Here is a 12795-nt window from a genome sequence, read left to right on the forward strand (position 1 = left end):
AGTGAAACTAAACAACAAAATGGTAGTGAATACTTTATTTGTTGTATTTAAACAAGCAAATCTGGGGAGTATTTCCTCCCGGTCCTCCTGCCCCTCCTCCCTCAGCTTCCCAAGATGCTGATCAGCTGCTTTATTCCGTTTCCCATCTTTCTTCTTGTCCAGTTATCCTAGCCTATTTCTTTTTAGATCCCCGATACTTAGTCCTGTCTTTGAAGGTCAAAAAGCTTTTCATCTGTGAGGAAAATTCAGGATCTGGTAGTCCTTGGAGCAACTTGCTGCATTGCATTTTCTGACTTGTCCCTTTGGCTTCAAGCATTTTCAATCCATCTTCCTACTCTGGGGAAGGATCTGTCTCTTTCATGATATGAAACAGTTCAAAAGGCCCCTTGCTAGAGATTAGCAGTCATACAAATAGGAAACACCATATAAACAGTGAAAAAATACATCTTTTCAGGTTGTTGAATTTTTTCCTTCATGATATTAAAAAAAGCAACTAGAACTCTTTCATTTAATAAACACATGCACATATAAATATATACAATAGTAATTGGAATGTGATATTTGTCCCTGTAATGCTTCTCAAAAACTTGACTTCAGTCAGAATTTATCTCAGGTAGACTGAGAACTGTCACTCGCTCTGTAAATTACCTTGAGTGTGCTTTATTTTCTTATCCCTCCCTGCCCCCTCCCCACAAAAAAAAGTTTGTTTGTTAAGTTCAAACACTGGCATCCCATAAAGATGCCAATCTTTTTTTTTTTTTTTTTCTGCACCAGGGGCATGTGGAAGTTCCCGGGCCAGGGATTGAACCCTCGTCATAGCAGAGATCAAGTCGCTGCAGTGACAACACTGGATCCTTAACCGGCTGTGCCACAAGAGAACTCCAAGATGCCAGTCTTTATACACACTTATAAAAGTAGAACATGTGGCATATGATACACTAGTACAAAGTTTTACAAATTAATACAAGTAAAATATATAAATTACAGCAACTTCGAGGAAAGTTGTGGACCTGCCTTGGGGTGGTTCTTTTAGCAGTCATATTGCTGTAAAGAAAATGAAATAAGCATCAGGTTCTGATCAGGCTAAACAAACAATAATGACATTTCAGTCCTTTAAATTCCTGTTTTAAGTAAACATAAAGCAGATCGATCTCAGCTTCAGCAGGGGTTTGGCCAACAACCCTGAGAACTTAGACAATGCTTACAAAATGTTTCCTAAACAAACTAGACTGTTGTTCTTCCCAAGAAAGGGACCATGGAAACTGCAGCTTATGATGCTTGGTTGGCTTTGAATATGCTTGGGGTGGGTTTTTAATCTCAGGGATTTCAGAGATAATACCGTGGAAGTTTCACACTGGAGCCGCCTCAATGCGGGCAACCTCTGAATTAAATGCTACTGAGTTACAGATTTGACTCATCAACACTAGAAACCTTGCTCTTTGAAATGGTCTTTTGTCTTAGAAACAAATGTAACAGATCTGCCCTGCAGTGTCTGGGAAGAAGCCACCCTACAGTGACTCAGATGGGAAACCCAGTGGGACTGCTGAGTCCCCCCACTCAGAGGACAGTGTCACTCTGCCAAACCACAACAGCAATTTTGGTCATTGACACATTAGGCCTGTCCCCAAAATGCACAAGTGCTGAAGACCAGTGGGACCTCACCTAATTTAAACCCTGCCTTGTAGAAAATTCAAGGCTAAAGATAGGTTATTTTATAGTAATCCCAAGAGCATTCTTCTCTGCCTCTCCCCAACCATACTGCCTGGAAACAACTCCATATTGAAGGCTTTCCACTGTGTTGTTTTCTCGGAAATTTGGCGGGCTCCCAAGGCAATTATTAATCTTGCTGTACTTGCCTGATAAGGAAAACTAGATTTTTATTTTAACTTCCCCTCAAAAATTATAGAAAGTTTCCATTTATTTATAGCAAAGTTTTTCATGGTAGCAGCGGGCTTTTGGTTTTCACTAGGCTGTGTCTTATTTTGAAAAATGTTAAAAGACCTTAAACCAGAGCCTCCATTGGTTAGGAAAATACAAGGTAAATAAGTTTCTGTTCACCTAATCCTGCTGTACAGAACATGGCATAAAACAACACACGCACACACCCAAATTGGACCAAAGCTGAACATCCATCAGTTCAGTATATATGTTTTTTAGGAAAATATAGAAACAAGAACTTTCCCCACTCCTAACAAATGCATATTTCTCTTCGAAATCATATCCCCAGGAAACAAGTGCTTCCTGGTTTTCTTTCACAGTGAAAGGCTTTTAATGAGCTGCTATTCAAAGGCTACTTAGTGACCCTCTAGGCTCAGCCACTTGGGCATTATTGTGACTCCTTATTAGGAAGGAGCTGTAGAAACCCCAACAGAACAGCAAGTGCTGATACAGGTTAAGAGCAGGTGCTGTGGCATAGGATGATCCAGGGTTTGAAGCCTGTTACTACGTGACTGGGTGATCTTAGAGAAATATTGCTTCATCTCTGCGTCAGAAGCTTATCTAAAACAGGGGTTTAGCGCAATGCCTAGGGCAATGACAGATGGCTATTACTTGTGAATACTAGTTGAGAACATGAAAGAAAGCAAAGAGAGGACATTGCTTTTGTGTCTCTGCAGCCAGAGCAAGGGTAGTGAATGGGGCAGTGGGTTAGACCCTGAAGGGGCACTTTGTCTATGGGTGACACTGTCTTATATATACAGAGCCATCTACAAAGAACTGAGATAACTCAGGGACTATGATACTCAAGGGAGCAAAACCAAAGGCCATAAATGCTTTATGACAAAGATGATGTAGGAATAAAAGCTGGTAGGTGGAGCAGTGTTAGATTTTGCCTTGTTTCTCTGTGACAAAAACAATGGTGCATTATGGTAATCACCATACAAGGGCCAGGCTTTGACATTTTCATAGGGGTTCTTACCTGTTGGCGAGAGCAGCAATAGCCACAGATGCCTCCAAGCACTCCATTTATTACTTGAATGAGACACAAGATGAATTCAATTCCACCAAGTCCCAGGAGGATAGAAAACAGAGAGACATTCCATTCCACAATGTGCTTGGGCTCAATACACTGGGACCACGTGGACCTATCCACAAGGTATCTGTGGATAAAAAGAGAAATTTCTGACACATGGCCAAACCCCATGGGATGTCTCATTAACATACTTTCTTTTTGTTGTTGTTGTTGTTGTCTTTTTGCTATTTCTTGGGCCGCTTCCGCGGCTTATGGAGGTTCCCAGGCTAGGGGTCTAATCGGAGCTGTAGCCACTGGCCCTCGCCAGAGCCACAACGCAGGATCTGAGCCGCGTCTGCAACCTACACCACAGCTCACGGCAATGCCGGATCCTTAACCCACTGAGCAAGGGCAGGGACCGAACCTGCAACCTCATGGTTCCTAGTCGGATTCGTTAACCACTGCGCCACGACAGGAACTCCTCATTAGCATACTTTCTGTATGGTGGTGTTTGATTCAGGAAAAAAAAAATTAATTCAAGTCATTCCACAAAATGAGGAACTTAGCCCAGATGTTGTTGCAATGATAAACATAAAATTCAACAAAAATTATTGAGCACTCATTGTGAGTTAGACATTGAGCCAGGGCTGGGAGTATAATGGCATGGCCTCTGTCCTAGAAAAGCAAAGCTTAAGAGAAGAAACAATAGTCAACCTCTATGCAACCAGGTCTTAAATCAGGTAAATTGAGTGTCATAGGGCCACAGAGGGAGGACACCTAACTTAGGGCAGGGAGAGGAACTGTTTATGAATCTAGTCTACATGTCTGAGCTCCATCAAGGTAGGAACCAGACCTATTCATCACTGTATATCCAAGACCCAGAGCGGTATCCAGCACATTCTAAGTACTCAATACATTTGAAAAGTAATTGAATGGTAAATAACACTCCAAAGTCACTTGGTGAAATGTTAGCAGATCATAGTGGAGTCAGTATCTGAATATATATTCTTAATGAAATATGATTCAATCACATGGGAAAATCTAGGAGTGACTTCATCCCACAAAGAAGTCTGGTATAATTCTCTCATCACTTCTTCCTACCACAACAGAAAAAAGGGGCTGGGAATTAGAGACCTAATTTTGGAACGGTCTATTGAGCCAGGCAGAAATTCAATTTGGTGATTAAAAAAAAATATCTGGTCCTTATGGCCCTTTCTGCATATAAAGTGGAATAGAAATCCATCATTTCAGGATACAATGTAAAACAAATTCTTTGGCTCCATTTGGCTATTGAGCAACTAATTGCTGGCTTGTTATTCATCATACTGTGATTTCTGGACAAGTTGAAATGAGGAATGACATGGAAGCAGGTGTCTGGCAGAAGCTAGGGTGGATCACAGGAGGGGCTTACAATCAGCTGTAAAAAATTTTTAACGATACCCTCTCTTATCTTTGGATTTGAGCTGCACTAATCATAACTTTTCTTAGAGGTGGGTTTGTGCTGTAGTTTATATTTTTGTGTACATATGAATAGCTAATTTCTATGGTACATGCAGTATGTTCTAAACAAAGTATGGAAAATATGATTGGAAAAATCATGATCACTAACCATTTTGAACACCAAAATTTCAAACTCCTATAAGCACTAATTTTCCTTCAGAAGCCACTGTTGGGCTGTAGCCCCCTATAAGTCAGTAGATATTATTAACAGCTGAGAATGGTGGTGCTCACACTGTGTCAGCTTCTGTGACAAACACTTTACAGATAGTATAACACACAACTGCCATTGCTTTTATTTTACAAATGAAATAACTGAGGTACAGGGATTCAATTTTCCTACATTTACTGAGAAAGTAAATGAAGAACTGGGACTGAATGAACATGGGTCTATCTAATTCCTTTATGACTTTACTATGTGCTACATAATTCATGGGGAGCAAACATTCTTGAAAATATAAGAGCAATTCAAATTCATTATTCATGTTATTTTCACCCGTGAATATCATCACTAAACCTTTCAAAATTCAAAGCAGGATGTCACTCATTTATCATTATGTAGATCAGTTTCTCTTAGCTATTTCTGTGCTTTTCTCAATAATGGGTAAGAGATAAGTATCAACATAAAACAATGGAGCCACTTAAATTATCCTGATATTAAAGTCATAAATAAGATCTTATGCAGCCTGATCACTTTAAAGAAAAGGTACATAGTTATTGTGTTATATGTGAGTGTATGTTATAAGTGACCCTGGGCTTTGGTTAAATTCATATAGTTTTCATCACATTATATAAGGATTCCATAATATTTTCGTATAAAATAGTAAAGCCAGTCAATTGTTCTGGCATGGTATACACACTACCTAAGTACAGACTTTACAGCCAGGCTGCCCGTGTTCAAGTCCTGACTGTCTCATCCTAGCAATGTGACTTTGGATAAGTTACTTCACCTCTCTGAGCTTTCATTTCCGCATCTGTAAAATGGGAGCAAGAGCGGAAGTCACCTCATAGGGTTATCATGAAGACTGAGTCAGTGAATCCATTATAAAGCTTCTCAAGGTCAGAGACTGGGCATCCATCCTCTGACATCCATTGCCTAAACTGTTCCTGAATCAGCGAGAGTAAACCTGGTTGAGCTGATGGATCAACGGATGTTGATGCCTTTTTTAGTTTGATGGGTTTACCATTGTCCACATGGTGATGAGAATGTTTGGCCTGATGAGGGACAATCACTTACTTTCCCTCCGTGCTGGCAAAGGTGTAGTTCCACTGGCCACTGGCATCAACACATATTGGTCCTTCCGCTAAGCCCAGTGCGGCCACAATGACGCAGTACCCAGATCCTGCAATTCCGATGAGAGCAGCCAGCACGGAAGAAAGCATCTGGGGAAAGGAGGGACACCCAGAAGTGAGATACGAAGTGTCACTGCTGCCTCCGAGGACCATTTCCCCACCGTGAGAGCGAGAAGACCTACCGCACATCTCTTGCCGCAGTTTTCATGGCCGCAGCAGCCACAGCAGTCTTCCTGTTCCAGCCCGATGAAGACGAAAGCTGGCAGGAATATCTGGTTAGAAAACATGCAAATGAAAGTCATTGTCTTTCCCCAGGGCCGTAAGGGTCAGTCAGGCTAAACATCTTTTGATCAAATATTTTTCTTTCTGACACTGTTGAATGTCTCTGGGTTGGGTTGACCAAATATCTCAAAAAATGTAAGACCCCTATGAGGAAAAAAAACCTCTGAAATGTAATATCCCCTTGTTTTCATGTAATGTGTCACATTAGGTAGGGTCAGGACGTAGGATGGGTGGGGAGAAATAATAACCTGTAAATGTGTTTTTTCCATAAGAATTCATAACAGAGCTCCAGATGCCAACTGTTTTGGAACTGTTAACCTGTCTTTAAATTTGTTTTTGTTTCCCCTTGTAAAGCATAAAAGATAACACAAATCTTCATAGAATAACTGAAACTTTTTATAAACAGGAGAGATGAAAACTCTGTATAATAAAGGTGAGGTGCTTCTTTGAAGATACCATTCTTAGTTGTAGCTTCACAATAAAGCTCTCAAAATAAGTCCGAATGACTGTGAGTTCAAGAGCAAAAGAAGTTTATTTATTTATTTAATTTTTTTTTTTGTCTTTTCTAGGGCCGCTCCCACGGCATATGGAGGTTCCCAGGCCAGGGGTTGAATCGGAGCTGTAGCCACTAGCCTATGCCAGAGCCACAGCAACGCGGGATCCGAGCCGCGTCTGCAACCTACACCACAGCTCACGGCAACACCAGATCGTTAACCCACTGAGCAAGGGCAGGGACCGAACCCACAACCTCATGGTTCCTAGTCGGATTCGTTAACCACTGCGCCACGACGGGAACTCCGCAAAAGAAGTTTAAAGGAGCACAATGTTACCTTAAAAACAAATGATTTTGAAATTATACCTCAATAAAACAAAACAAAAACTAACTCGAGAACTAGTAGGGAAAAAAGACAAGTCATTATGTTAGCATGATAGTAATGCTTAAATTCAAAATAGATTTGCCATACCACAGTTAGTACATTAAGTTTAAATACCCTCTATTTGACTAAGAAAAGTGTTCTGTAGGGTATTAGCAATTCCATAAAACTTCTCTTCAAAATTCTTAATGCCAGCATTTTAAAGTGGCAAACTCAAGTTTGTCCGCATTCTTTCCATGCTGTGGTTGAAGCTAATGCTTTCAACTCCCAGGTTGGCAGGCAAATTCCTCTCACTTCACTTAGAAACAGACCTTGGAAAAAGCAACACATTCCACTATTAGCTTCAGACACTGATTTGCTGCTAACTGAAGGATTTTTTCCCTGAACGCCACACCCCAGGCTTACATAAAGGAGAACATTTATAGTCCTTTTTAAATAGTAATGCGCTTGCAATCCATTATTTTTTTGTCACAAATGCCTGAGAATAAACAGCAGAGAATCTGGATCCAAAACTCTGTTGATTTAGACAGAGAATCAGCCAACTCTTCCCAGTGTCCCCTACCTCCACCCCCCCCATCCCTGCTGGAGCAAATGTTAAATGACTCCCTCCTGCAGGACCTGAAACGCTATAGTTTCTAGAATCTGATTTTAAAACTAGTATCTCTTTCTAGCTGTAAAGGAAAAGAGCTTAGTCCAAAGGGAGTTTGCTTTTCTTTGAAAGGAGATTTTGTAAAACAACATGTAATAAAATGAATACATTGTACCCATCTCAGGGTTCATAAAATCTGCCTTCAGAAGAATGAACAACAATCCTGGATTTGGAAAGATGCCTGATAGAAAACTTTCTATGAAAATATTTCATTTCATGGGAGAGAAGTTTTTAAGGCTGTAATAGTTCCAAATGACTTACCAGCAAGCCCCCTCCTACAATGCCAGAGAAGAACCACACAAAGCGGCTGAGATGGTTTTCAGAAGCATACTTTGTCTCCCCATTGGGAAAGTAAAGCAAAATATTAGCTACGATACAGAGGACGGCGAGCCAGGCCAGAGAGTGTCCGATGCACCGAGCACACTTCCCGTAGCACATGGTGGTGGTGGTGGAGTTTATTTCTTTCTCCTTCACTGTGCGGCGGCTCAGCAATGGCCCAGATCAGATGAAAGCGTGCCTGTTTGTGGAGAAAGCAAAAGGAGTTCCCAGCCCATTTCTGCACCCTCTTAAATACTCTGAGTTCTGAGGCACCGGGGTGGATGAGGTACTGGGCTTTCATTGGTCCTGATTGCAGGCTCCGGTTGGGGTGGAGGGAGGTGGGGAAATGTCCCGCCCTTCAGATGAAATCCTTGGGACAAGCGAAACCAGAGGCAGGACGTGAGAAACAGCCTCAGTCATAGCCAAGAGAGAAAATGATTAATCCTCAACAAGAAATTCACTGTGTAACTGCTTCACAGGATTAGAAAAAAAAAAAAAAAAAAACAGGAAAGTCTATATTACAACTTTTCAGTAAGTGCCAAGCGTCCACAGAGTGATAGTCGAGCTTGGGGCTGCGATTCTGTTCCACTGCAGCTGTCTGGGCAGCTTCCAGTTGGAAGGCTCTGTGTATGCTCCCACCACGGCACTGATTTAATCCAAGACCTGGGGCAAGTCTCCTGAGCTCTGAACTCGTTTCCTTGTCTGTTAAAGGCAAGGTGTCCAAACCATCACCCACAGATCTCAGGAAGCTGTTGAGAAAATTACAGAGTTGCCGTCTTTCCTCTGCCTCTGCTGTGCTCTGCAAGACTACGCCTACTGTCCAGCCTTCCTGGACATCTGCCTCCAAAACAAACCTGGCCCCGAAACAAAGGTGGCATTAGTCAACACAAAAGGCTCAGGCACCTTTTTGTTCCTGAATATTACCGTCAGGCAAAGCAGGAAGGGCCTCGGGAAGCCTAAAGCCTGGGGGAAGAATAAAAAGAAAAGGAAAGAAAAAGAAAGGAAGGGAAGAATAAGCGACCTGGCAAGCAGAGTGGGGAAACAAGATTGACAGAGCCTGGAATTACCGAGAGAAACACACATGGCTGAGGAGTGTGCAAGGGTGAGCAGCCGTCTACCAGCCAGATTCTGAGATGAGCTGTTACAGGCTTGAAGGAAAAGGCAGAGAACAGTGTTAAACCAGCTTTCTGATGTGGTTATCTTGCAGCAAGAGGGGTCGGCTTCTCAATCATTTTAGCCCTTGAGTGACAGGTGGCACTGGCCAGCAAGGCTGAAGGAGGACAGGATGTCCAGGTGGGACCAGAACTGGAGGGGCTCCATCATTAGGAAGTATGAAGAGTACAGAAGAAAGGAAGAAGCCCAAGATGAAGAATTGTTAGTTCAGAGATGGCAGGTGAGCTTGGCTGGTGAATCTAGAAGCTCAGGCTGAAGCCAGAATCTGAGGGATTCCGACCATATCTAGAGGGCAGGACACATACCAAGCTGGAGGAACCAGCTGAAGCTAGTGACTTGGGATGCAAATAGGGTGGAAGACCCAAGAGGAAGAGGAGCTGAGCACACTAACAGGAGTGGGTATCCAGACTGGCCTGGGAAATGGATGGAAACTGAGTACAGACAGGGAAGCTGGAACGTCCCACCTGCTCAGGTCTAGGGAGGAAGTTCTTCACAAAAACATCCTTCTATCACCACCATGCATCCAGTAACTGGGCATGTGTGCCCTCTGTCTTGGCTTTAAGCCCTATTGGAGACAGGATTCCACAGGTGTCACGGCCGTGGGTGGCAGCACAGGTGAACACCTGGGTCTTGTGCTGAAGCATCATCATTCTAACCCTCCACTCTGTAGACTTACCCAACCTGGGTCAAAAGAGGAAAGAGATCCTTTGATGACTTTGCCCGCATGTGCTTAAATCTCCTTCCTCTTTCTCTCTCCCACCTTTACAGGCAGCAGGGCAGGGAAAAAAGAGTGAGGGGCTCAGAAAGAGAAAGTCTGGAGTGACAGTTCAACTCTGCTCTCTACAGGCTTCGAGGATCAGGCAAGCCTCGTGCATTCTGGGTACTCTGTTGCCTACTGTCTAGGACTGGGGGTAGGACTCCCTCAGAGGTTCATAAGCCTTGTAATGATACGGACCCTCTCCTCGGAAGAACAAATGTACGTATATGCAAACACACAACATTTTTGTTCCATTCCTGGGGTTTTGCAGACTCCCTGAAGCCCATTCGTGGCTCCTTTTCCACATTTCTCAAGGTGTGGCCTGTCCAGGGACCACTTGCATCCCAGATGCAGATTCCTGGTCCCTCCTTGGACATAATGAATAGGAATTTATCAAGATGTGGTCTAGTTATCTGCTTGTTTTGTAAACATTCCAAATGGGTCTATGTTCACTCAGGTTTGGGGATCACTGGCCAGGTCCACAGCCCAGGTAAGTATTATTTGTATCAGATGTTCTTTTTTTTGTTGTTTGTGGCTGCAGCCCTATGCCACTGTCACAGCCATGCCAGATCCTTAACCCACTGATCAAGGCCGGGATAAAACCTGACTCCTCACAGACACTAAGTCAGGTTTTTAACCCACTGGGCCACAATGGGAACTTCTCTATGAGATGTTCTTGAAAGCCACTGTCACCTCCAGCACTTCCTCAGCTCTATCAGACATACAGTGCTTGTGTGAATTACGGGGACATATTGCAATTCAGTGTAGGGCACTTTCAGGCTTGAGCTGACAAAATTCTTTGCAGTGTGGAGTCCCTCCCCCTTACCCACCCTCCTGTCCCTCTATATGGCACCCTCTGCTCCTACTCCTCAGCTAATCTAAAGCAGGGTCCTTTCAGCTTGAGCTCTTGCTTTAAGACCAGATATGATTTTGCAGACAATTTCTTTGATCAGTTGGCTCTGTTCCTAGTCAGACTTTGCCCAACAGATGACCCTGATTTCCTTCCAGCTGTGAGCTCTCAGTTTCCTGTGCAGAGCTGCTAGCACCAAGGGTTTCATTCCACTCCCTAACTCTGACCCGCAGGCCTCTCCCCCGTCTCTACACTCCTGTCCTCCCTGTTCTGAGCCTTGTCTTATTCTGGAGGATTCCGCTCATGCATGCTCTCAAAGGGGCCCTCAGCTAGGACCCCATCTAATGATGCTGTGCCCCTCCCCCAGTCACTCCTCATCACATGTGCCTGTTCTATTATCATCCTATAAGTTATTCTATGTATTCACTTGTTTCCTTTTTTGTTATCTGTCTTCCCCAACACTCCGCTCTGACTGGGCCCCTTTCTGTCTTGTCCACTATTCTTTCCACAGTGCCTGGTGCATAATAGTTTCTCCATAAACATTTGCTAATAGTTGAATGAATAAATAAATGAATCGAAGAATTTTTTTTTCTTTTTAGGGCCATGCCCAGGATATATGGAAGTCCCAGGCAAGGGGTCAAATCAGAGCTTCAGCTGCTGACCAACGACACAGCTATAGCAACTCAGGATCCAAGCCACATCTGCAACCTATGCTTCAGCTTACAGCAACACCAGATCCTTAACCCACTGAATGAGGCCAAACCCACACCTTCTCATACACTATGTCAGGTTCTTAAACCACTGAGCTGCAATCGGAGCTCTGAGAATCAAAGAATTTTTAAGCCTGTTCATAGCAGACTGGTTGGTGCTCAGCCCCTCCATCCTCAACGCTATTTGTTTCTTTGTGAGCCCATGATCTCACTCCAGAACCTTCGTAGCTTTCAGAGGCGTCCACAGCATTGCTGTTTTGTCCTGCCACTGCCTGGCTGTTTGGTTTGGGCAAGTTACTAACCATTCTGTACCTCACTTTCTATCATTCATTCATCCACCAATATTTATTGAGCTCCTATTATGTTTTTGAAGTGCCAGGGATGCAGCAGTATACAAAGAGGAGAGTCAGATTTTAAAAAATAGTGCTAAATAAGCAAAATACATTGTATGTTGGTAAGAAGTGCCAGGAAAGGGGAATGGGCGAGGAAGAGGGCCTCCTGAGACAGAATAAGAATAGGACCTACATCACAGAGCTGTGATGTGTGAAGTGAGCCAACATGTGTAAGATGTGAAGCACCTGGCATTTAGCAATCACTCCATGTTCCTTATTATCACTTACAGTTTCCACCAGCCCACCCTCTAGGCGAGATGTCTCTATTCCATTAATGATTCATTATGTCTACATCCCTGGGATTCTGTCACTCCAATATACCTGGATCCCTTCATTATTTTTGTGACTAATTTTTAAATACTAGAGTTCCCACAGTCATTAAAAGCTCCCTCTTGTCTTCCTTGTTCCCTCTGGAATCAACCTCTACCCAAAAATACCTTTGAAAAGAGGAGGGGTATTTTTGTTTGTTTTTATCTTTTGGGGGCTGCACCCACAGCATATGGAGGTTCCTAGCCTAGGATAGAATCAGAGCTGTAGCTGCTGGCTTAAGCCATAGCCACAGCAATGCCAGATCTGAGCCACATCTGCAACCTACACCACAGCTCACAGCAACATGGGATCCTTAACCCACTGAGCGAGGGCAGGGATCAAACCTACATCCTCATGGATACTAGTTAGATTCGTTTCCACTGAGACACAACAGGAACTCCTGGAAAGAGGAGTTTTTACTGCGGCACAGAACTGCAGGTTCCTGAGCACTGGTTCTCAACCCCACGTTTTGGGTATGCTGTCCCATTGCCAGAAGGGCCCTGTTTGGCCTTCCTGTCCTGGTCCACCCTCCCAGGGTTTGTTGCCTTGGCTGAACTCATCACTTTTCTGTGACGCCTCCCATCACACCCCTGCCTGCCTCCCAGACCTGCTCATCACTCCCACTCTGTCCTGGGACACACCCCCACTCAGCACCAATCAGACCACAATGTACAAATGCCTCCTCAGCTCCACTCAGGTCCCAGAGAGAAACTTATCTTTTCCTCTTTGAGGCTACAACA

General features: G+C 43.6%; 1 protein-coding gene across 1 annotated transcript; it reads right to left on the minus strand.

The window, feature by feature from the left end:
• Positions 1–20: 20 nt before the first annotated feature.
• Positions 21–8129, minus strand: TM4SF1 (transmembrane 4 L six family member 1). The gene is made up of 5 exons (XM_047784432.1): positions 7808–8129; positions 5923–6012; positions 5685–5830; positions 2918–3098; positions 21–1044 (listed from the first exon to the last, which is right to left on the minus strand). The coding sequence occupies exons 1-5, from the start codon at positions 7982–7984 to the stop codon at positions 1030–1032; spliced, it is 609 nt and encodes a 202-aa protein (XP_047640388.1). The 5' UTR covers positions 7985–8129; the 3' UTR covers positions 21–1029.
• Positions 8130–12795: the final 4666 nt, after the last annotated feature.

This window comes from Phacochoerus africanus, chromosome 1 (assembly GCF_016906955.1).
Source record: "Phacochoerus africanus isolate WHEZ1 chromosome 1, ROS_Pafr_v1, whole genome shotgun sequence".
NCBI lineage: Eukaryota > Metazoa > Chordata > Mammalia > Artiodactyla > Suidae > Phacochoerus > Phacochoerus africanus.

Coding starts and splice junctions, on each gene's coding strand:
- TM4SF1 (XM_047784432.1), bottom strand. CDS start 7,984: ATGTGCTACGGGAAGTGTGCTCGGTGCATCGGACACTCTCTGGCCTGG. Junction 5,831..5,922: donor ACTGCGGCAAGAGATGTGCG/GTAGGTCTTCTC, acceptor TCCTTTCCCCAG/ATGCTTTCTTCCGTGCTGGC. Junction 3,099..5,684: donor TTTGCCAGCACGGAGGGAAA/GTAAGTGATTGT, acceptor TTTTATCCACAG/ATACCTTGTGGATAGGTCCA.